Source organism: Hyla sarda, chromosome 5 (assembly GCF_029499605.1).
Source record: "Hyla sarda isolate aHylSar1 chromosome 5, aHylSar1.hap1, whole genome shotgun sequence".
Classification (NCBI taxonomy): domain Eukaryota; kingdom Metazoa; phylum Chordata; class Amphibia; order Anura; family Hylidae; genus Hyla; species Hyla sarda.
Genome location: NC_079193.1, coordinates 250910742 through 250933957, shown reverse-complemented (window position 1 = coordinate 250933957; position 23216 = coordinate 250910742). Strand labels below are relative to the sequence as shown.

At 44.0% G+C, this 23216-nt stretch overlaps 2 protein-coding genes across 2 annotated transcripts in view; both read right to left on the bottom strand.

Moving 5' to 3' along the window:
• Window positions 1–20114, bottom strand: part of LOC130273935 (cadherin-19-like) — a 173022-nt gene extending 152908 nt beyond the window's left edge. Inside the window, exon 1 of the mRNA XM_056521485.1 lies at window positions 20059–20114. The gene's annotated coding sequence lies outside the window, so the exon portion shown is untranslated. The remainder of the gene's footprint in view (window positions 1–20058) is intronic.
• Window positions 6651–12755, bottom strand: LOC130274563 (uncharacterized). Its single transcript, XM_056523000.1, has 3 exons — window positions 12697–12755; window positions 10064–11553; window positions 6651–7046 (listed from the first exon to the last, which is right to left on the bottom strand). Exons 1-3 carry the CDS (start codon window positions 12753–12755, stop codon window positions 7039–7041), a joined length of 1557 nt encoding a protein of 518 aa, XP_056378975.1. The 3' UTR covers window positions 6651–7038.
• Window positions 20115–23216: the final 3102 nt, after the last annotated feature.

The window sequence follows — 23216 nt, the reverse complement described above, 5'->3', positions numbered from 1 at the left end:
CTCGTGAATATTCGCAATTTGAACTTTAATCATGAATATCGCATATTCGCAAATTCACATATATTGTGAATATAGCACTATATATTCACAATTACGAATATTAGCTTTTTTTTAAATTCACAGTACACATCACAGTGATCGCCGATCATCCCTCTCTGCTCTTCGCTTATGCGCATATTCGCAAATATTGAGCCCTCCCTTCTTTAATGGTATAGGGAATTAATGGCGTAGTGCAGTGGTCTCCAATCTGCGGACCTCCAGATGTTGCAAAACAACAACTCCCAGAATGCCCGGACAGCCGTTGGCTGTCCGAGCATGCTGGGAGTTGTAGTTTTGCTACATCTGGAGGTCCGCAGGTTGGAGACCACTGCACTAGTGCATTAACTCTGTGATTTTTTTGCTTTCTGAAATCAGTAGGCCAATTGTAGACTATGGGGATCTCACAGTATGTAAAACTGTAAGATAAGCAGGAGGGTCTCTTCAGTACAGCGTATGGGAGACCGTATGGTGGTTTGAGTCCCGGGGTGGGAAGGAGTGTTACAATGTTGTGGTTTAACTTTTTTACTTGTGACTGACAAATGTAGGCCAATTGGTAATTAAGAAAGCCTTTGAACCGTGGGGACTAGGTCAATTGGCAATTAAGTGAGTGTTTGAACCGTGGGAACTAGGTTAATGGGGTACCAAATATGGGTATTGGGGTTAATTGAAACTGGATGTAATGTGTAAGGCTGGGTATTCATCAAAACCTGTCCAGAGGAAAAGTTTCTGAGTTGCCCATAGCAACCAATCAGATTGCTTCCTTCATTTTTCAGAGACCTTTTAAAAAATGAAAGAAGCAATCTGAGTGGTTGCTATGGGCAACTCAGAAACTTTTCCTCTGGACAGTTTTCGAGAAATCTCCCCCATAGGGGGAGTTTTATCAAAACCTATGCTAAGGAAAAATTATCCAGTTGCCCATAGCAACTAATCAGATCGCTTCTTTTATTTTGCAGACGCCTTGTGAAAAATGAAAGAAGCGATCTGATTGGTTGCTATGGGCAACTCATCAGATTTTCCAGGAAAATCTGCTGAGTTGACCATAGCAACCAATCAGATCGCTTCTTTCATTTAGCAGAGGCCTTGTGAAAAATGAAAGAAGCAATCTGATTGGTTGCTACGGGGAACTCATCAGCTTTTCCAGGAAAATCTGCTTAGTTACCCATAGCAACAAATCAGATTGCTTCTTTCATTTAGCAGAGGCCTTGTGAAAAATGAAAGAAGCAATCTGATTGATTGCTAAGGAGAACTCATCAGCTTTTCCAGGAAAATCTGCTGAGTTGCCCATAGCAACCAATCAGATTGCTTTTTTCATTTAGCAGAGGCCTTGTGTAAAATGAAAGAAGCGATCTGATTGGTTGCTAAGGGCAACTCAGCAGCTTTTCCAGCAAAGTAAAGTTTAACCACAACACTGTAACACTGTAACACTCCATCCCACCCCAGGACTCAAACCACCACATGGTCTCCCATACACTGTACTGCCGAGACCCTCCTGCTTATATTACAGTTTTTCATACCGTGAGATCCCAATAGACCACAATGGGCCTATTGGTTTCAACAGGCAAAAAATCACAGAGTTAATGCACTAGTCCAGAAGTTCCCTATAAATAAGGGAGGGCTCAATATTCACGAATAAGCGCATATGCGCATATATTTTCGAATATAACGAATATGCGAATTTCGTGAATATATGACGAATATTCATCCATATATTCGCAAAATATCGCAAATTCGAATATGGCCTATCTGCTCATCACTAGTGCTAACATCCAAAAATGTAAGGCCCAAGCCCAGCAGAATCAGTAAGCCAAGTAGTTCCTGAAACACAGTTAGGAGCAGGCATCAGCAGTACACAAGAGGGTTTCACAACCTCTTACATTGAAAGATCAATGTTAAAAATCTCAATGAAGCATGTATGTAAGCTAGTGCTAACATCCAAAAAATTTAGGCACAGGCCCAGCAGCATCAGTGAGCCAAGTAGTTCCTGAAACACACAGTCAGGAGCAGGTAGCAGCAGTACACAAGGGGGTTTCATAACCCCTTACATTGAAAGATCAATGTTGAAATCTCAATTAAGCATGCATTTAAGCTAGTGCTAACATCCAAACATTTAAGGCCCAAGCCCAGCAGCATCAGTAAGCCAAGTAGTTCCTGAAACACACAGTCAGGAGCAGGTAGCAGCAGTACGCAAGGGGGTTTCATTACCGCTTACATTGAAAGATCAATGTTGAAATCTCAATTAAGCATTTATGTAAGCTAGTGCAAACATCTAAAAATTGAAGGACCAAGCCCGGCAGCATACGTAAGCCAAATAGTTCCAGAAAGTAACAGAGAGGAGTAGGCAGCAGCAATACTCAAGAGGGTATCATAACCCCTAAGATTGAAAGATCAATGCTGAAATCTCTATTGGACAGTTATGCTACCTCGTTCTATCATTAAAGAATTAAAGTCCAAAGCCCAGCAGCTTCACTAAGCACAATAGTTCCTGAAACAGACAGCCTGGAGCAGGCATCAGCATGAGTTTAAAAGAGGGCTTCACAACCCCTAACATTAAAAAGTTAATTTTGAAATCTGTATAGAAGATGTATGTTTACTAGTGCAAACATCAAAAAATGTTATGCACAGGCCCAGCAGCATCACTAAACCATTTAGTTGCTGAAACACAGCCTGGATCAGGCAGCAGCAGAAGAACACAAGAGGGCTTAATAACCCCTAACATTAAAAGGTGAATATTGAAATCTGTATAGAAGATGTATTTTAGCTAGTGCTAACATCCAAAAAATGTAGGCACAGGCCCAGCAGCATCAGTAGTTCCTGAAACACACAGCCTGGATCAGGCAGCAGAATAAGTACATAAGAGGGCTTCACACCCCCTACTATTAAAAGATTAATGTTGAAATCTCTATTCAACATGCTTGTTTGCTAGTGCTACCATAAAAAAATTGTAGATAATATCCAAGACAGTCCCAGCAGCATCAGAAAACCATATAATGGCTGAATGACACAGCCTGGAGGAAGGGAAAGGATAAAGAGCCCATTTAGTGTCTGAATGGTAGAGCCTGGAGGTGGCAGAAGCATGAGGAGACCATATAGTGGCTGAATGGCACAACCTGGAGTTGGCAGAAGCATAAAGAGACAAAATAGTGGCTGAATGAAACAGCCTGGAGGTGGCAGAAGCAGCATCAGGAGACCTGAAAGTGACCCGTTGACAGAGTGGTGTGGTGGGTGACAATACCAGTACCCGGTAATGAAGGTGGCTGGAATGTTTGTAAATGGGGAGCAGTGCCTTAAATCTGTTTGGCACTATCCATATTTGTGAAGTGTTGGTGTAGCACCATGGTCAATCTAGTCTGATGCATCTGGCATTGGTGGGTGGAAATCCTGGCTAATGCATGCCTGATTCATCTTCACAAAGGTCAGTCTGTCCACATTTTTCGTGGACAGTCGAGTTTTCCTTGGCGTTACTATGGCCCCAGCCGCACTAAACACCCACTCTGATGGCACACTACTGGCCGGGCAGGACAGCTTTTCCCGGGCAAACTCTGCTAGTTGCGGCCATACATCAAGTTTGGCTGCCCAGAAGTCCAGCGGATCTTCAAGGTTTGTTGGCATGGCCATGTCAAGGTATGCCACCACCTGCTGGTTCAGGTCCTGCTCCATGTCTACCTGCTGCTGATGGAGTTGGTACAGCTTCTGGAGAGCCAGAAGTCATCCTGTTGTTGAATTTTGATAATTCGGTGGTCACTACGCAAACAACTGGGCATGCATCGTGCCATTTGTGCAAGTGACTCCCTGCCTCCATCTCCACTGCATACTGCCACGGTGTGTCTGGGTCCTCTGTCTCGCCTTCCTCAGAACTCTCTAGCTCCTCTAGTTGATCATGCCCCTCCTCTTCTGTCAGATGACTAGAAGCACCGCCCATCTCATGAAACCAAAACTGTGGTCCACTGTGCCCTCATCCTCCTCCTCTTCCTCCAGTTCAGCCCCCACAGGGCTCATGTGGCCTTGAGATGTAAATGCTATGTCTCCATTACCCTGACCAGCCATCGTTTCAAACACTTGTTTTAGAAAATGAAGCAGCGGAATTACGTTGTTCATCCCATAATTCTGGACACTTATTAATAATGTGGCTTCCTCAAAGGGCCTGAGCAAACGGCAGGTGTCATGTATGAGCTGTCACTGGTTCATATTGAAGTTACACAGGGGAGTACCCTATCCGCTTGGATCATCAAGAAATCGGTGATGGCTTTTCTCTGTTCATAAAGTCGGTCCAACACATGGAGAGTGGAATTCCAACGTGTGGCATCGTCACAAATCAGACTATCTTGGGGGATACCGTTCTGACGCTGCAGCTCAAGGAGGGTGTGCTTTGAAGTGTACGAGTGGCTGAAGTGCATGCAAAGTTTCATTCCCATTGTTAGGATGTTTTGCAAATAGGGGGGATCACTTCAGGAGCTGCTTCACAACCAGATTGAACACGTGTGCCATGCAGGGCATATGGCTCAGCCTTCCTAGTTGCAGCACATGCAAGATGTTCCTCCCGTTGTCAGTCACCATGGTTCCCATTACCAGTTTTTGTGGAATAAGCCATGCTCCGCTTTCTTTACGAATGAATTTTAGCAGTACTTCCCCTGTGTGACTCTTTTCGCCAAGGCAAACCTTGTGAAGAACGTGTGACACTGCCGTGCCCTGCACACATGGTAGGCTGAAGGGCCACTGTGACTTGCCTGGGCAGTGGAGGTTGAGGACAAGGTGGAGGATGAGGAGGTGGAGTCGCACACTATTACAGGACCAACAGGCTAACAGCGTGGAGGAAGAAGCAGTGTGACCTGTCCAAGTTGGTGTTGTGGCTGTGCAGTGGGCCATATAGGACATGTATTGGCCCTTACCGTAGTTACAGCTCCAGACATCGGCGCTGCCGTGCACTTTGGTACACACAGACAGGCTCAAAGACTGGACCACCTTCTCTTGTATGAGCTGCCAATGGTTCACATTGAAGTTACACAGGGGAGTACCCTATCCTGCTACTGCCGCCATCTCCAGGAACCCCTGTTCCACTACCTCCCGGAAAGGTAGGCTGCTGCGAAGCAGGTGGTGTCCCCTGGGCACGTTTGGCTCCAGAATTTCCACTTCTGCCACCACACTGACTGCCAATCATGCTACCGCCTTGCTGGCTCAGCTGCTGCCTCACGGGCAACCTGCAACTCTCTTCTCCTGATGATGATGAAGCCCCTTCTGCACCCGGCTCCCAATTGCGATCGGCTTCATTATCATCGAGTGTCTGCACGTCATTGATGTCCTCCTCAGGTTCCTCAACAGTGCCTGCTTCAGGACCCTAAACCCTGGCAACACCGCTTCCTATGTCACTCTCACCATCAATACTTGCCCGCCTAGCGGATGAAGCGGCACATTTCTCCTCCCCTTCTTGGCTGGGCATTAGCTGCTGACTGTCCTGCTGACAGAGGCAATGGGAGGACAGGGACTGCTCCTGGGCCATGCCAACTGAGGGTTGTGTCTGAGGAACCCAATGACTGTTGACTGGGGGTGTCAGATGTCACTAGTGATAAAGTGGATGACCGTGTTAACCAATCGACGACGGCAGATGGATTGCTGGTCGAGACACGACCGCTAGCTGATAACGGGAGCTCAGGCCTCTTGCTGCGACTCCTGCTGCCACTCGCCCCTAGTTTGCTGTGACCTCTGCCTGAAGGATTTAGGCCTCTGCCACTCCTCTGTGCACGTCCTGGCACTTCTCTGCCTGACATGATTAGTGGGTATATGAGGGGAGTACATTACGCTTCACTACTCTTCAAACAGTATTTGTCTAGAACAGCAGCAGGTGATTACTTTTGCTTGGACTTTCACAGTATCTAGGCCCTTGACAGATTAACAGGTACAAAATGGTACACTACTTATATGTACGTATGTGGTATGCACTGATGAGGGCAGAAAAATGCCCTACAATATGCCTAAAAACTCTGTATTTTTTTAAAACACCAGCCGGTGAGTAATTTTGCTTGGACATTCACAGTATGTATGCCCTTGACAGATTAACAGGTACTAAATGGTACAATACTTAGAAGTACGTATGCGGTATGCACTGATGAGGGCAGAAAAATTAGCTACAATACACCAAAAAACTGTATTTTTGTAAAACACCAGCCGATGAGTACTGTTGCTTTGACTTTCACAGTATGTAGGCCCTTGACAGATTAACAGGTGCAAAATGGTACACTACTTAGATGTAGGTATGTGGTATGAACATATGGGCAGGGCTGTGGAGTCGGTAGATAAATGTTCCTACTCCAACACCAGTTTTTCTACTTCTGACTCCGACTCCTCTGTATTAATATGTAAATGTATTTATAAACACTTACAGTTGAATCCAAGAAGCTGTTCCATCAAGTTCTTCTAAGCTCTTCTAGCAGAGAGAGGTAGTTGGGCAGAAGCTGCTGCCTTCTCCTTTTTGTGTGCTGATCTGCTGCTGAAGATAGGGCAGTGGAAGGCTCCAGGAAGATGCATTTATTATTAAACATGATTTCCCTAGTAGGATCCCATAGTCATGTTTAACGTTTAAGCTAACAATTGAGGATTTTCCTAGTAGAGTGACGGAAAATATTGATTTTATTAAGACAGGAGGCGAATATCAGAATGCATTATCCTTCTTTATTTTGCCCATTAGCAGAAAGAATGACAGTGTTAAACATAAAAAGAAAAAGAAAACACAGGTGTCCAAGCACCTAGTAACCATAGCAACTCCCTCCTCCATCCCACCAATCCAAGCATAGACTGCCCTATATAACCAAGCTGCAGCCCCTCCTCCTCCTCTTTCTTTATGCCGTGACGAAATCCAGCATCGAAACTGCAGAACTCGCGCGGCGGCGTCCACACGGAGGATCTTGAACCAATAACGCAGAACGTCAATCTTCAAACAGGAACGATCAACCGGATAGGTCACGCAGCTGACCCCAACAAAGAACCGTGGCAAGGCAGAACCATTCTTCAATATCCTGAAAACAACAAAGGTTATAAATAATAACGGGTAGGGGAAACGGGTGGGATGATATTCGCCTCCTGTCTTAATAAAATCAATATTTTCCGTCACTCTACTAGGAAAATCCTCAATTTTATTGCAGACAGGAGGCTCATATCAGAATGCATGTTCAAAGCACAGTACATAGAGAAGCATCATAAATCCATCACAATACAGACATAGACACATGTACAGTAGGTTTAAAATAGAACGTACGGAATGTATCCTCGGACGACCAGTCGGCCGCCCTCAAGAGTTCCGAAAGCGAGCCACCCGTCTGAAGGACTTTGGTCGACATCGCACTCCTAGTGGAGTGAGCCGTGAACAGTGACACATCAATACCCGCTAAGGACATTGTCAATTTCACCCACCGAGCCAATGTCGGGGAGGAAACCGGTAAATATGGCGGACAATAGGAGATGAGGAGCTGCGCCGAACCCGTCGGACGACGCGTAGCTGTCCTCAACTCATAAGATCGAAGACATCGCACGACACACAATTTCGGGCGCGTCGGAAAAAATGGGAAGAAAACCGAACGTAGATCGGTTTTGGTCCTACGACAAATGGAAAAACGAACCCCATCGGGAACAAATTGTTTCCTGGAAATATCCAGGGCCCGTACGTCTGACACACGCTTGATGGAGACCAGGCATAACAACATTGTCAATTTAAACGACAGGAGTTTAAGAGACAAGTCGTCATTGTCTTCCCATGTCTCAAACATGCGTAATACACTGCTAACATCCCACGTGGTGAGATATCGCGAAGAAGGCGGTCTCTTAAACCGCATCCCCCTCATAAGACGGCAGACAATAGGGTGTTGTCCAACCAGCAAGCCATCCACCAACCCATGGGAGGCGGAAATAGCCGAGCGATAAACGTTGATCGTGCGATAAGCTTTCCCCGCCTCAAAAGACTCCGAGAGGTAATTAATGACCTCCGCTACAGGGGCACGTACGGGATCCAAATCCCGTCGTGAGCACCAACGAAGCCAAAGTCCCCAGGCTGATCGATAAGCCGATCTGGTACCTGGAGCCCAAGCGTCATTGATGAGGTCAGAAGCCGATTGCGAAATGCGGCCCCCAAGCGAAGGTGTCCCGAGATCAACCATGCCAATAGCGGCAGTTGATCGTCCGATGTCAAGGGATGAAGATTCCCTGAGGGGTCTCGAAGCAACGTGAGTAGAGGCGGACACAACCTCGGCACATCTATGGCCATCCCCAGGACCTGGGGAAACCATGACTGAGTCGGCCACCAGGGGGTGATCAACACCAGCGTCGCTTTTTGGGACACCGTCTGCCATAATACTCTGGGGATCATGGCAAATGGCGGGAAGGCGTACAGAGTGCTCTGTGGCCACACTTGAAGAAACGCGTCCGTCGCCATGGCGTCCGGATCCGGTCGCCAACTGAAAAATCGTGGCAGCTGTCGATTGAGACGAGATGCGAATAAGTCGATACTCAATGGCCCCCACAGGGCATGGATCGCCTGGAACACCGTTGGTTCCAACATCCAATCGCTGGAGTCCGTGAGGTACCTGGAGTTCCAGTCCGCAATGGCGTTGGAAATTCCAGGAAGATACTCTGCGGTCAACAATATATTCCGCTGAAGGCAGAATTGCCAAAGGACCGTCGCGAGATCTGCGAGGATCTTGGATTTCGTGCCTCCCAGGCGGTTGATGTATTGAACGGCTGCTACATTGTCCATGCGCAGCAGGATACAACAATCCGACCTGTGGAAAGCGAAACTCCTCAGGGCAAAGGTGCCCGCGAGAAGTTCCAGGCAATTGATGTGCAAACACATTTCTGATGGTGACCACTTGCCTCCGGACGTCGATGCCCCGCAGCGGGCACCCCAACCCCGCAGGCTGGCGTCTGATTCTATCACTAAGTCCGGTTTGGAATTGAAAATTATCTTCCCATTCCAAACCTGGGCATGACGTAGCCACCACAGGAGTTCTCCCTTGGCTTCTGCGGATAGTGGCACTTCGGTTGAGTAGGGCAAACCCTCCCTCAAGTGCCGAATCTTCAGTCTCTGCAGCGCCCTGTAGTGTAAGGGGGCAGGGAAGATCGCCTGGATGGAGGCTGTCAGCAGACCGACCACCCGAGCGAGCGCCCGCAATGAGACCACCTCTGCACGGAGAAGCTTCCGGATCTCCTTGCGGATCGTAGTCAGTTTCCTCGTGGGCAGACTCAGGGTGGCCAAGTGGGTATCCACCTCGAACCCCAGGAACTCCGTCCGTCGAGACGGCGTGAGTACCGACTTCTCTTCGTTGAGCAAAAAGCCCAACTCCGAGAGCAGAGCGGCCGTCCATTGGACATGCTGCACGGCCAACGCGTACGTGGACGCCATGATCAGAATATCGTCGAGATAGACGATCAGGCGTACCCCCCGGCTCCTGAGCAAAGCCATGACCGGTCTCAGCAGTTTGGTGAAGCACCATGGTGCTGAAGAAAGGCCGAACGGGAGGCATGCAAATTCCCATTTGCGACCTTCCCAACAGAACTGAAGATATGGACGGGAAGAAAGGTGTATCGGCACGGTTAGATACGCGTCTTTCAGATCTATCTTCGCCAACCAGTCTCCTGGTAGCAAAAGATCTCTGAGAAGATGTATCCCCTCCATCTTGAAGTGGCGATACAAAACGTACTCGTTTAAATGTTTCAAGTTTATGACCGGGCGGTGACCTCCGTCCTTCTTTTTGACCAAGAAAATATTGCTCACATAACCCGGAGCGTCCCAAGACACCTCCTGAATGGCGTGCTTCAACTGCAGATCCATCAATTCTGAGCGGATCAGGGCCTTGTCGGCGTCCGCAAAGTGTATCGCTGGTGGCCAACAAGTCTGTATCGGAGGATAGAGAAATTCTATTTGATAGCCGGTTACAGTTTGCAAGACCCACGGGTCGGATGTGATCCGGGACCAGGTCCGGAAAAAATACCCCAGCCTGCCCCCCACAGGAACCCATGTTAATGACAGAATAGGCAGTCTCACCTGTGCCCCTGGATCTTGGGTATCCGCGGCTGGCACCCCTCGCTCTCCACGGACGTCCTCTAGGCGGAAAGAATGGAGTCGAGGGCTGTGGTGGCTGGGGAACTGGTGTGTAATATTGTCTGTCAGGCATGTAGTGGCCCCTGTTATAGGGTCTATAGTTGGTGGCACGGCCGGAAGGGCGACCCCTACCCCTTCCAGCCCTGGGGAAAACCTTGTTAGCGCCCACCTTTTTTAAAGAGGATTGGGCTTTGTCAAGGCCCGAGAAAAGGCCAACATACTTATTTATATTTTTAAGAAAGGCCTCCCCGAATAGTAAACCGTCCGCTGGCGGACCAGGTTCGTCGGTAGCCAGGTGAGTAAGTTGGGGATCCAGCCGCATAAGGATGGATCTCCGGCGTTCCGTAGACGCCGCAGTGTTTGCATTGCCGAGCAAGCAAACTGCTCGTAATGCCCAGCCCCGTAAAATGTCTGCATCAATTACTTCACCTGAAGCGACAGCATGTTCGGCCAATTGTAAAATCTTAGTCATAGGCCCAAGGACATCCAACAATTTGTCCTGAACAGTTTTGAAAGATTTGTCAATACCCTTTTTAGGGTTTTTACCGGTCTTAACCAGATAGCGCACCAGAATGGGGTCCAACTCTGGCGTCGTGGCGACATTATTGGGCAGTGACGGTCGTGGACACTCCGCCCTCAGTTTATTGCGGTTGCGACCATCTAAAGATTTGCGCAGCCAAGCCGAAACATAATCAGCCACCTGTGACATGGGTGTCCACTCCCCCGAACGGGGGTGTTTGATATTCTCCGGGCTGAAGAATGGAATTACCATGGAATCCAAGATCGCCCCGGGGGCGCTTGTGTCAGCGGAGCCATGTGGAGGAGAACGACTCGCGTTCCCTTCCAGATCCTCGTCCTCCAACTCATATAAATCATCATCCCCAGAGTCTGAGGTGCCATCTGAATCTTCAACAAAAGAGTCGGGTTTATTACGCCTGGAGGACCGAGAGGTTCCACCGGGCACGTCATCCCCATCTGTGGGGTTCTGAGCACTCACATTGGTATCCTCAGGAGGCACTGAGGTCTTAGTTAGTTTAGAACCACCTCCAATAGTAGGTGTATTGGTAAGGTAGGTATCTAAGTCGGAGCAATAGCGTCTCTTCCGGTCCGACTTGCCAGGTCTTAGTAGGCTGGAAGCCTGGGATTGTATGTGGGAGGCGACCAAGGGGGTATCTGAAGAGGCCGGCCCTTCCCGGTGTTGCCGTGACAACGCCATGGAAACAGATTTTGATATGCTGTCATTGACGGATGACATGGCGGAGGCCAGGGCGGATTGGACCGATGTAGACACCATCTGTTGCAATAATTCAGAAGGGGCTAGGATATGGTCCTGAGATGAATGAGTCAGCCCACCATTAGGTGGAGATAGCTGATCATCAGACATGATGTAGTTAAAATATGTATGGATGTACAATATAAGTGTGCAGTCCCAGCTGTAAGGAGAGAACAGACAGAGGGACTAGCATTAACTGTAGTGAATAAATAACATATAAATATACAAGAGTATACAATAAGAGAGAGTAGAGAAAAATGTTCGCAATAATGCGCAGCGAAAAAATCCCACTCAGTTGCGAACTGGGTAAGGCGATATTAATGCGCCAGCGCCGAATGATGAACGGAGGGGCCGCGGGGAATCCCTGAGTCGGCGACCGACGAAACGGTCGGGCCGCGCAACCAAGGGACTCGCCGGGGCACCACACAGAAGGCCCCGCACGTAGGCGAGGTAACAGGCCAAAACGCTCGCGAAGCGAACGTGCGGACACGCCCCCCTGCAGCGCGCGAAGCGCTCAGGAGATCTCAGACTGAAAGCCGGAGAAGAAGGGGGGCGGAGTCAGGAAAAATGGCGGAGCGCCAAAGGGGAGAAAAAATAAGTGAGACAGAACAACGTACAGTTCCCTGGGTCTGAAATACCGACCCAGAGGACAGAAAAGGGGGGGAACGGAAATAGATATATAGATGTATATAGATAGAAAAACACGGGGAGAGGGGGGAGAGAGAGATAAAGATAGAGAGAGAGGGACCCTCGCTCCCTCAGAAGCTGGCCACAGAGGGCAGAAGTCCCCCAACCCTGGGAGTACAGGGTAAAGGGAGAAATTACAGTGTGGGTGACAGGAATGAGAATTATTAATGCACTTATCTGTTAGATACTGATGCTGCTAACGAGCAGAAAGAAAGAGGAGGAGGAGGGGCTGCAGCTTGGTTATATAGGGCAGTCTATGCTTGGATTGGTGGGATGGAGGAGGGAGTTGCTATGGTTACTAGGTGCTTGGACACCTGTGTTTTCTTTTTCTTTTTATGTTTAACACTGTCATTCTTTCTGCTAATGGGCAAAATAAAGAAGGATAATGCATTCTGATATGAGCCTCCTGTCTGCAATAAAATCAGAGTTTACAAGTTTTTATAACATTAGCTGAATGACATCAGTTTTTCCAATGGTTCACACCTTCAGTCTTGATTCCCTTCACTTAAACAAGTGTCTCTAGTCCTGCAAAAAAATATTTACTTAAAGGAGAACTCCAGAATATAAAAATTGTCCCCCATACTGCCGGCAGTAAAAAAAATAAAGATGTACATACCTTTCTCCGCTCCCCTGGGGCCACCGGTAATCGACTCCAGGCTCCGCCACGATCCTCATCCTGGTTGCTGGTGGTCGGCGAATCATACTGTGCTCAGCCAATCATCGGCCGCAGTGAAGTCCTTACTAGGCAGGCTGATAGGTAGGCTGAACGTCAGTGTGAGAACGCTTCAGAACACAAAATTCTTCACTACACCTGCTGCCGGGGCCAAAAACGTCACACTGCCGCTCAGCCTATCGCCGGCCGAGTCGGGACTTCACTGCAGCCGATGATTGGCTGAGCAAAGTATGACTCGCCGACCACCAGCAACCAGGAAGAGGATCGCGGCAGAGACCAGAGCCGGTTACCGGAGGCCCCGGGGGAGCGGAGGAAGGTATGTACATCTTTATTTTTTTACTGCTGGCAGTATGGGGGACAATATTTATATTCTGGAGTTCTACTTTAATCCCTTATCATTGAAAGGCTAGGTTACCCATGGGTTCCCTGTAACAGCAGAGCACAATACTATGGAAAGTATAAGTATTGCCGCTCCTAATTGTGAGTTGTGTGCCATATAGTGAAGCACATGAAAAGCATGCTTCTTCACAGTCACTTAACGTGTTTGTTTTGCGTTTACATGAGGCACTGCATGCATTGGTCTTTATTCTTACAGTAGAGAATTCATTAATTATAACTATTTGTGAATTGGGACATTTAAACTTGCTTTTTTTTTTATTCCAATCTAAATTTAGTAGGAGTCGGAGTCGGTGCATTGATTACCGACTCCGACTCCAGGTACCCAAAATTATGTCCGACTCCAAAGCCCCACGAATCCACAGCCCTGGATATAGGGGCAAAAAAATGCGCTACAGTACACTTGGAAAACGTATTTTCATAAAACACCAGCCGGGAGGTTAATGGCTGGCATAAAAATTATTTTCAGTGAGAACAAGCAAAGCACTGCACTGCTCTCTGTTCACAACGCTGATGTGACTAGCAGTTGGCAGTGGAATGCTGCGGTATAATCAATTCAGCATGTCTGTGTAACACACACAGGCACGCAACCATCCTCTCTGTCTGCAGAGAATGGCATGAAATGAGCAGCAGCAAAATTGCTGCCGATTATATAGGGCTGTGACATCACAGGGGACAATGAATGCTGATAGGCTGCATCCTGGATGTGATTCAGGGTCATCACGCCTACCTCCTTTCCCGCCTTGTCTTCCCACCTTCCCAGCATCCCCTGCCCCATGTACTGACATGTTGATCCGCCATTTTAGGTGTTCTGGAGCCTGGATGGCTGTTAAATAGAGTTCAATGAAGCGATTCACGCAATAGAATTGCGGCAATATTCGCATTCGTTGCAAATCAAATTAATCCTGAAATTCGTAGCAAATTCAGGTTCGTCTGGTTCGATTCGCTCATCTCTAATCATGATGTCTGTCATTGAACTGTTTAGATGCCATGATCAATAATATTTATTGCACCTAAACAGTTTTTATATGTCTCATTAGTGGTATCAATGGAATCAGACAGGTCAATTTTATGATATGTTTAAAGGGGTATTCTGGTCAAAAACAACTTATCCCTTATCGAAATGATAGGGGATAAGATGTCTGATCACGGGGGGCTCGCCACTGGGACCACCACGATCTCCCTGCAGCAGCCCGCATTCTATGCATAGCTGCTTCTGAAGTTTCAGAAACCGCCGGGCTTCCGAGACGGGGATGTGACGTCACGCCATGCCCCCTTTATTCATTTCTATGGGATGGGGCGTATCCTTTCGTTAAGGGATAAGATTATTTTGCCCGGAATACCCCTTTAACTCTGAAAGAAATATTGCCCTACAAAATTGTGCAATTCCATACATTTTATTTATTTATTTATTTATTGCTGTATAATACATTATATTGTTAAATAAAAGGTGCCAATAAAAAGTACAAATTGTCAGTTAAAAAAAATATATATATAGGTCTTAGAAGATGAGGTGGTAGAAAACATCAGCCAAAAATCCAAATTCTGGTAAATTCTACAATGGGTTAAAAGACGTCCTTTCCATTTAAAGAGTTTCTTACTTTCTGGTCAGATTGTACCTGCAAGTGAACCTTATACCAAAAGATGGTGAGAGGCATTTAAATTCCACCAATTTGTCTACTAACGCTATTCTGCAGAATATTTAGTTCCAACTGTTTTTGGAACTTTTGAAATACAATGGTCCCTTAACCCCTTAAGGACGCAGCCCTTTTTCACTTTAAGGACTGAGCCCTTTTTCGCAATTATGACCACCGTCACTTTACAAATTAATAACGCGAAAACGCTTTTACAGAATATTCTGATTCTGAGATTGTTTTTTCGTGACATATTCTACTTTATTTTGGTGGTAAATTTTCGGCGTTAATTGCATCCTTTTTTGGTGAAAAATCCCAAAATTTCATGAAAATTTGGAAAATTTTGAATTTTTCTAACTTTGAAGCTCTCTAATTGTAAGGAAAATGGATATTCCAAATAAATTTTATTTTTCTTCACAAACACAATATGTCCACTTTATGTTGGCATCATAAAATGGACATACTTTTGCTTTTTGAAAAAATTAGAGGGCTTCAAAGTAGAGCAGCCATTTTTTAAAAATGTCATGAAAATTGCTAAATCTGAAGTCGAGGCATGCTGAGAGTTGTAGTTTGGCAACATCTGGAGGGCTACTGTGTGGGCACCACTGTAACAGTGGTCTCCAAATTGTGACCCTCCAGATGTTGCAAAACTACAACTCCCAGCATGCCCAGACAGCCTTTGGCTCTCTGGGCATGCTGGGAGTTACAGTTTGGCCCCCCTAGTGGTTGCCACAGTAAAGATCGATTTACTTTAACTTTCAATTCTCCCCCCCCCCCCCACTGTTGATTCCCTACCTGAAAAGGATCCTGCAGGCTCCAGCGAAGATCCCAGGTCCCAGGCATCTTCTCCTGCAGGTACGGCCTCCATCTTCTTTCCAGAGCCCCTCGACATCCAGGGGCGGGCAGAACGGGGGTTGCCATGGCCAGAGACCCGATTAGCCCGGAATTGGAGAAAATCGCATGTCTGAATTGACATGCGATTTTCTCCGATCGCCGACATGGGGGGGGGGTCTCAGGCCCCCCCTAGGCGATGTGCCAGGGTGCCTGCTGAATGATTTCAGCAGGAATCCGGCTCCGGTCCCCAACCGGCTAGCGGTGGGGACCGGATTTCCCACGGGCGTATGGATACGCCCTCGGTCCTTAAGGACTCGGAATGCAGGGTGTATCCATACGCCCTGTGTCCTGAAGAGGTTAAATTACAATAGCCTCAGGATAAAATATTTTTGACATGCAATGGACTTTTCTGGACCATTGTAACTTGAAACCATACTCAACATACAATGCTACGGACAGTCCAGATCTGTGAAACGTGTCAATGGCTGGAAGAACTGATCAATAAGAGTGGGCATTTTATTGGTAAAATCCCTGTATTATTGAAGTGCATGCACTGACTGGCTGTCTGGTAGCGCCCCTTACAGCACAGGGAGGTACTACATGTTCTCTACTGCTCTTTACCTGTGCCAAGGTCAGCTACTCCTTTGGACCACGTGGTGAGAGGGCTCTATTTTACTTTTTTGGGACACTGTGTGTACTGTACAGAACCCTGAAAAAGCTCCCATCATCTAATAAGACTTTGTTGTAGTGCCAACAGAAATCTCTTCTGGCTTATTTCTATTCCCTTTTTTTTATTATTATTAAAGGGGGGAACACTAGTGTTTATTTCATAGCACAGGTCATAGTGTTATTATATACTTAAAATAAACTCAAAGTTTTTTTTTTTTTTTTAACATGTATGCAATTTATGCACCCCTTTAACCCCTTACATCCTGCGCTGGCTCCTGCGATATGAAGCGGGGTCGCGCTGCGACCCCACATCACATTGCATCGGTCCCGGCGCTCATCAACGGCCGGGACCCGCGGCTAATACACAAATTCTAATTCCCTTCAGGGTCGGAGACCCATCCGGGACTAAGACCCCCAACTAGGGTCACTCTTTTAAAACTTCACTTTTATTTATTAATTTAAAAAAAAAACAAATTATAGTGCAAAAATAATACAAAAAAGAAGTGTATTTTAAAAGCACAATATATAGGAATTGAATTGGTCCAATAATGGTTCCACTAATTTAATTTTTACTCAGGCTTCTATGTTAGGGACTCTTTATTCCATTATTCTGGGTCCTAAGACTCCAATTTTAAAGGTCCACATAACATATAGCTTCCTCTATTTTATCTACCAATTCCTAATATTGCTTATTAAAATTAGTTAGTCCCTAGCATCCCCCCAACGTTTCGCTGGAGAGACCCAGCTTTATCAAGGTATGTGTCCTATACCTTGATAAAGCTGGGTCTCTCCAGCGAAACGTCGGGGGGATGCTAGGGACTAACTAATTTTAATAAGCAATATTAGGAATTGGTAGATAAAATAGAGGAAGCTATATGTTATGTGGACCGTTAAAATTGGAGTCGGGCTGTTCGGGACCGCCTCGGTGAAATTGCAGCGTCCCGAACAGCTTACAGGACACTGGGAGGGCCCTTACCTGCCTCCTCGGTGTCCGATCGATGACTGACTGCTCCGTGCCTGAGATCCAGGCAAGAGCAGTCAAGCGCCGATAACACTGATCACAGGCATGTTAATACACGCCAGTGATCAGCATAGGAGATCAGTGTGTGCAGTGTTATAGGTCCCTATGGGACCTAAAACACTGCAAAAAAAAAGTTAAAAAAGTGTTAATAAAGGTCCTTTAACCCCTTCCCTAATAAAAGTTTCAATCACCCCCCTTTTCCCATAAAAAAATAAATAAAACAGTGTAAATAAAATAAAAAATAAACATATGTGGTATCGCCGTGTTTGTAAATGTCCGAACTATAAAAATATATCATTAATTAAACCGCGCGGTCAATGGCGTACGCACAAAAAAATTCCAAAGTCCAAAAAAGCGTATTTTGGTCACTTTTTATACCCCATACCGCCCTGTACATGGAAAAATAAAAAAGTTATAGGGGTCAGAAGATGACATTTTTAAACGTATAAATTTTCCTGCATGTAGTTATGATTTTTTCCAGAAGTACGACAATATCCAACCTATATAAGTAGGGTATCATTTTAACCGTATGGACCTACAGAATAATGATAAGGTGTCATTTTTACTGAAATATGCACTGCGTAGAAACGGAAGCCCCGAAAAGTTACAAAATGGCGTTTTCTCTTCGAATTTGGCACACAATGATTTTTTTTTTCCATTTTGCAGTGAATTTTTGGGTAAAATGACTAATGTCACTGGAAAGTAGAATTGGTGATGCAAAAAATAAGCCATAATATGGATTTTTAGGTGGAAAATTGAGAGGGTTATGATTTTTAAAAGGTAAGGAGGAAAAAAACGAAAGTGCAAAAACGAAAAAACCTGAGTCCTTAAGGGGTTAAGACTGGAAGTCTTAAAGGGGTACTCCTGTGGAAAACATTTTTTTTTATCAACTGGTGCCAGAAACATAAACAGATTTGTAAATTACTTCTATAAAAAAATCTTAATCCTTCCAGTACTTATCAGCAGCTGTATGCTGTCCAGAGCATGAGCAAATCACCATAGCAAACTTATCCTGCTCTGGACAGTTCCTGACATGGACAGATGTGTCAGCAATGAGCACTGTGGTCAGACAGAAAAGAAATTCAAAAATAAAAGAACTTCCTCTGTAGTATACAGCAGCTGATAAGTCCTGGAAGGAGTAAAATTTTTAAATAGAAGTAATCTAAAAATCTGTTTCACTTTCTGGCACCAGTTGATTAAAAAAAAAAAAAAATCCACTGGAGTACCCCTTTAAGAGCCAGCATTCTATTGTTTGCTGTGTTTTCTTTCGTCAACAGGGTACAAGTGACTGACTAGAGCCCCTATCTCTATTGTGGGGGTTGGAGAGATGTAGTCTCTAGTGAGCTATTTAGAGGACGCAATTTAAGTGAAAATATATTATTTTGCCTTTGCAAATATTTATAACATGATAACATTTTTACCCAATACATTTTACCAATATTTTGTATTACGAAAATGTCATTCTACAGTAAACGCTGTTGTCACAGTATTTCTTGGTGTCCGCATCTGAAAAAACATGGGTGCTCAAAGTAACAATTAGTGTTGAGAGCGAATATTCACAATTCTAATATTTATTGTGAATTTCGCATATTTGCATATTCATGAATATGGCGAATATAGCACTATATATTCCCAGTTACGAATATTTGTAATTTTTATCCCACAGAACAAATCACAGTGATCTCATCCCTCCCTGCTTCCATCTTGTGTTCTAAAGAAGGCTCCTACACTACTGTGCTGTATTAGACTGGAGAGCGAATTTTCGCAAATATGAGAATATGCGAATATTCCCAAATATCCTCATGTTCACGAATACCGTCACTAAAGAATATTAGGAGATAGCTAGATAGATGGATAGATAGTTAGATAATATAGATGCATAATATGGACAGATAGGTAGATAGTTATCCGCATGCGCACACACACATGCAAACATAACCACGAATATATCGAATATGCGAATTGCGCGAATATAGGGCGAATATTCATCCATATATTTGCATATGCCACTCATCCCTAGTAAAATATAAAATCTTTTGTGTAAAACAACTTGGTACCAGCACAACCCCGGGACCCTTATCTAGCATCAGAAATCAATCATTTACATCAAGGATTCGGCCAGTGTTTCCCAAACAGGACACCTCCAACTGTTGCAAAACTACAACTCTCAGCAAGCCCGGACAGCCTTTGGCTGACTGAGAGTTGTAGTTTTGCAACAGCCGGAGGCACCCTGGTTGGGAAACACCGAATTAGACAAGGGTTACTGTTCATTCTCCAATAATTTAAAAGAAAAGAAAAATATGGGCAGACATATTAATATCTATACTTTAATACACTTATTTGTAAACAATAGCGTGTTAATTTTCAGAGGACCTTGTTAGTGAATTGACAACATAAGATTCATATAAGATAATTCACTATTTATATATATATATATATATATATATATATATATATATATATATATACATGTATGTATTTCTTTTTTTTGTTTTCTAAATAAATCAACTGTTATTGTAACAAAATATTATAAAGCTACATCCATTCCTGTCATGTACTGTTTTAGTTTAAAATACCCATATGGAATGGATTTCACCTAACAGACAGTCACTTGTATAGATATATTGTTATGTTTTGTTATCGGACAGCAGTATACTATACTACAGCATTGTAAGTTCTTCTTCTTTGTGATTTTGTTTAATATTAAGTTAGAAAATGTTTTGAAGAAATGTGAAAATATTGTATACTTACAAACTTTTGTCTTCTATCAGTTTGGTAAAAGTCCATCTCATCCATCCTGTTTCTAGTAAAAAGCTCTTGTGTTCAGTTTTACAAACCTCCCAGTATTTTTCTGCATGCTATTTCGGGTGTACAGGGTGGTAAACAGGGAACACAAGGACTTTTGTATAAAGTATAAGGAGACTTCTCTGATGTTCATTCAGCTCATTACAATAAAATGCAGAAAGCTTTAGCAAGCAAAGTTCATGCTCAAGAAGAAGACTACCCTTGTAAGTTATGCATCTTGTACAAGTGTAATTTGTAACCTAAATGACACTGTCCTCTGTCTGACTCTGTCACAAAGCTATTTGTCTAGTTCTGGAGCCTCCCAGTGGAAAATCTTCAACTTAATAGATTATTGGAATGAAGTTTTACTGGGGTAAGTGTTACATTATGTTTATTTTCATCTCTATACCAGGAGAGAATTAGCAGAGGTGAAGAGAAACAAAGTCAGTCTAAATTTTGGGCCAAATTGGATTTCAAAGACTTGATATATTTATATATTTAATCATCCATTCATTCATTTATTCTTTTCATTTATTTAGAATGTTTACATTTATATTTTTCTACATTTATATATAATTACATTTAATTCGCTTCATATTACTTTTTTATAGGAAAAAACATATATATTTTTTAATTGTTATTATTTAGTATTAATATTAGTATTTTTTAGTATTAGTAATATTAGTATGATAATTTTTTAGTATAATTATTATTTAGCATTAATTCTCTATTTCTCTAGGGGCAAAAAAAAAAAAAAAAATATATATATATATATATATATATATATATATATATATATATATATATATATTTCTAAAATCCATAATTCCTTAATATTTCCATCTACAGACCCATTTAAGGGCTTGTTTTTTGCGTGACCAATTTTACTTTGTAACGAAACCTCTCATTTTACCATAAAATGTATGGCAAACCCAAAAACATTTTTTTTAGGGAGAAATTTTTTTAGGGAGAATTTTTTTATGAAAACCACAATTTTGCACATTTTGGAGGGTTTTGTTTTCACACTATACACTTAACGGTAAAAATGAAATGTGTTCATTATTCTGTGGGTCAATACAATTAAAATGATACCCATAGTTAGATACTTTTATATTTTTGTACCGCTTAAAAAAAATCTAAAACTTTTTGTACAAAATCAGCAATCTAAAATCGCCCTATTTTGAACACCTATAACTTTTTAATTTTTCCTTATATAGGGCGGTTTGAGAGCTAATTTTTTGTGCCGTCATCTGTACTTTTTATCGATTCTACATTTGCATATATAAAACTTTTAGATCATTTGTTATTAATTTTTTTTAATAAAATGTGACAAAAAAGCGAAATTTTTTGACTTTTTTTTATTTTTTACGTTTACGCCATTCACTGTATTTGATATTTAACATCATATTTTGATAGTACGGACATTTACGCATGCAGAAATACCAAATATTTTTATAAAAAAATATTTTTACGCTTTTTGGGGGTAAAATGGGAAAAACTGACAATTTTCATTTTTATTAGGGGAAAGGATTTCTCACTTTTTATTTTTAAATGTTTCAACTTTTTTTTACACTTTTTGTGTCCCCATAGGGGACTAGCTATAGCAATCCATTTATTGCTAATACTGTTCAGTGCTATGTATAAGACATAGCACTGATCAGAATTATCGGTGATCTCCTCTGGTCTGCCTCGATCTCAGACCAGAGCAGAAGACCCTGGAGATGGCCGGAGCCAGGTGAGGGGACCTCTGGACGCCATGCCAGATGATTAGATCCCTGCAGCAGCGCTGCGGGCGATACGATCATCCATTCAAAGTACCGCACTGCCGCAGATGCCGTGATCTGTATTGATCATGGCATCTGATGAGTTAATGGCGAACATCTGCCCGATCACCGATGTCAGCCATTACCGGCGGGTCCCCGGCTGCTACTAGCAGCCGGAACCTGCCATGTATGACGTGAGCACCATTCCGATGCTCTCGGTCATACACAGGAAATGGTGTGGGAAGTCCCGCCAAACCGGGACGTACATTTATGTCTGTGGTCGTTAAGGGGTTAAGGACCCAAGGTGTACCTGTATGCCCTGAGTTCGCTCCCTTTCTAAAACGCGGGGCCACAGCAGGGCCCCGCATCATAGCAGGTCGGGCCCGGCTTCTAACAATGGTACTGCGATGGCACTAATGATACTGCCTGGCACTAATTGCGGTGCCATGCGCTATTAACCCTTTAGACATTCAAAGTTGATCACTGCGTCAAAAGTGAAAGTAAACTACTCCCAGCTAACTCAGTGGGCTGTTCGCGTTCGCAACAGCAAAATTGCGGCATCCCGAACAGCTGGAGGACACAAGGAGGGCCCTTACCTTCATCCTGTGTGTAAAAATCAATAAAAAGCAATCAAAAAGTCCGATCAATACAATAATGGTAAAGCTACAAAACTTCAGATACGGCGCAAAAAATGAGCCCTCATACCGCCCTGTAAGTGAAAAAAAAAAAAAAAAAGTTATAGGGGTTATAAATCGAGTTATGTGATCATACAAAGAAGGTCTTCATCATATGAAGCTAGTATAGAAACAGTGTGATATATTTTATGAAAAAAGAACAACACATAAATACTTAGGGTTAAATCTTCTAGGACACTTCTAGGCACACTTTTTTTTCCTTGTGTGTGGTTTCATCACTGGCACTGGGCACCTTTTTGCACTCTTGTACTTTCACATACATAATTTTTTTACATGCATTATCCTATTATTGGTTTTGGTCTTCTAGGTTTCTTATGACTGCACCTGGGTGTAGTGCCAATTCTAGTTTTAGCCACACTCTTGGCATACATCTGACTGTAGAATGCAGTCACATGATCTTACACATTGTGGGGGAGATTTATCAAAACCTGTCTTATGTAAAAATTGCTGAATTGCCCACAGCAACCTTACGAAGGGGCCTTGTGAAGCACTTGTAGCGCGAGACAGTTCCGTAGCCCAGCTGCACCTCCCTCCCTCTATATCCCCCTGCACCATTATTTTTCTACTCGTGTCGAATAAAACACAGATGAAGCAATCAAAGTGGTCAGTGCGCTTGTCTGCCTTCTATAACTGTTCATATATACATTGACTATATCCTTTACAAGTA

Bases quoted from the DNA above. Each gene is read 5' to 3' on its own strand.
- LOC130274563 (XM_056523000.1), bottom strand. From the start codon at position 12,755: ATGAGGATCGTGGCGGAGCCTGGAGTCGATTACCGGTGGCCCCAGGGG. The intron at 11,554-12,696 runs GTATGTACATCT...CTCTCCTTACAG, and splicing joins CCCCAGGGGAGCGGAGAAAG to CTGGGACTGCACACTTATAT.